General features: G+C 54.8%; 1 protein-coding gene across 1 annotated transcript in view; it reads right to left on the reverse strand.

Annotated features, from left to right (window-relative positions):
* LOC104526609 (1-acyl-sn-glycerol-3-phosphate acyltransferase alpha) overlaps positions 1-985 on the reverse strand; it is a 4,766-nt gene extending 3,781 nt beyond the window's left edge. The window contains exon 1 of the mRNA XM_010170121.1: positions 798-985. Coding sequence (XP_010168423.1) covers positions 798-985 — 188 coding nt within the window. The remainder of the gene's footprint in view (positions 1-797) is intronic.
* Between the last annotated feature and the right edge of the window lie 1,077 nt (positions 986-2,062).

Genomic DNA, 2,062 nt, shown 5'->3' on the forward strand with positions numbered 1-2,062 from the left:
AATGACAACATCAAACTTCTGACCACACTCCTGCTGAGGGCCCAGAATCCAGCAGCACAAATACACAATGGCTCAAGCTCAGAAAATAGCACAAGCTCAGACATCTTCATCTCTGACACAATTATATCCCTCCTGGTATGCTCCCATGGCCAGGAATCCAACGGCAAGATTGCAACACCCTTGAAAGCAACCAGACCTTCCTCTCATGTTGCACAGAGATGTTATCTCAGCTGCCACCACCCTGGAGCACAACTGACAGCATCAGTGCCCAACTCGCCGGGACATGACTGTGCCATGCCCGACAGCTGATGTCATCGAGACATCCCAAAACCCCTCTGCCAAAGCGTGGTCACCGGGGTTCCCGCTGAGTGAGACCCGGCTGCACCACCAGGGAGACAGAAATGGGTGTAGGTTTGCATCCTGCTAATGGTTGTACCTCCTCCAACCCCCCTATCACCCACCCAACTGATGACCCCAATGTTGCCATGGCCAAGAATGATCCCTTTTATGCTATTTCATCCTCCAAGGACCTCTAGTCCTGACCCAATTGGCCACCTCCATTGTGGTGTAACCCTCCCAGGGCATGGCCAGCACCTCTTCACCACATCACAAGATGCAGGTGCACCCTTCATTGACACATGGACATTGCTGTGGCCCCATGGCTCAATCACCAACCGTAACACAGCTGTGGGTACACCCAGAAGGGAGCATACATCCACAAGACCACATGAGCTCCTCCATCACAGCCAAGCCCCAGCCACCTCCACATCAGAAGCACATCCCCAGGCCATACTCACTTCATGTTCTTCACTGAACGTCCCCGAAGAGCCGCAACAGGGCACAGGAGGGTGGCCATGGCCACAATCCAGCAGTTGAAGAAGGCCACCTTGCAGAAGTAGTGGAAGGTGGCATTGTACCGGTAAAGCAGCAGAGCTACCAAGGGGAGGAAGAGCAGCAGCCCATGGAGTAGGACCACCTCCATCATGCTCTCCTGGCAGGAGGATGCTGGGGAGCTCAGCCCGCGTCCCCGGGAGCAGGGCGAGTGGAGCAGAGGATGCCAAGGAGCGTGGCAGGTGAATCAGGTGTGTCAGCAGAGCAGCGTGTGGGTGTGTGGGGCTGGTCCAGGGGAAGGTGCTTTGTGTGTATCTCACCCTCTGCAGAGACTCGAGGATGGACATGGGTGCAATTAGTATGGCCAGGCTGTAATTAGCCTTTCCTTCCACTCTTTGCACTGGGTATGTGGGATCCAGGCCAGCTCTGGGTCACCCTACGGAAACTCTGGTCTTTCTTGTCATTGTAGAGATAACTCTGCTCTGGTCTCAGCCACCAACAGCATCTCCCAGCCCAGATGTTCCCTATCCCAAACCCTGCCAGGGACATCCACCTGCTGCTGCCCAGATCCATTGGTTCATCTCTGACCCTTGGGGGACCAGAGGTCCACTTGTGCCTTCCCATAACAACCCCACCAGGGCTCTTGGGGCAAACAACTCCATTCTACCATGCTGGGGAGAAGCATCACATCACCTGGGTCAAATCCAGCAGCCCAGCCCCTCATCTGACACAGCCAAACCACCTGGCATCTCCCCTGCTCCCTTCTCCTCCATGCCCATGGCTCTTCTTTCCACCCAGACCTCCTCCCTGTCCCTGCTGATGTGGATGTGAGCAGAAGACTTTGGGTTCCTGGCCATGTGATGCTCTCCATGCTGCCAGTGGAAGGGTGCCCCAATTCAACCAGTGTGACCCAGAGAGGACTCCAAGGGTTGCTTTCACCATGAGTGTTGCAATCCCTATTGCTTCATCCTCACATTCCTCTCGTTATCCTCATATTCAAGCTAAGACTGGGCTGTATCTTGAGCCCACGCTTCCTGTCCACCCCATCCCCAGGTGACTCCTCTCCTCCTTCTTCCCTTTCTGTCTACATGGGTATGGAAACCTTTGTGCACCAACCTGGTTTCCCAACAAACTCAGCTCAGCTTTTGCATGGTCTCCTTCACTCCTGCTCTTGCTGCTCTGCCCAGCCACTCGAGGTGTTCCCAGATGGAGATGTGTCTTCATGCCACAA

Source organism: Antrostomus carolinensis, unplaced genomic scaffold (assembly GCF_000700745.2).
Source record: "Antrostomus carolinensis isolate BGI_N321 unplaced genomic scaffold, ASM70074v2 scaffold40316, whole genome shotgun sequence".
NCBI classification, from domain to species: domain Eukaryota; kingdom Metazoa; phylum Chordata; class Aves; order Caprimulgiformes; family Caprimulgidae; genus Antrostomus; species Antrostomus carolinensis.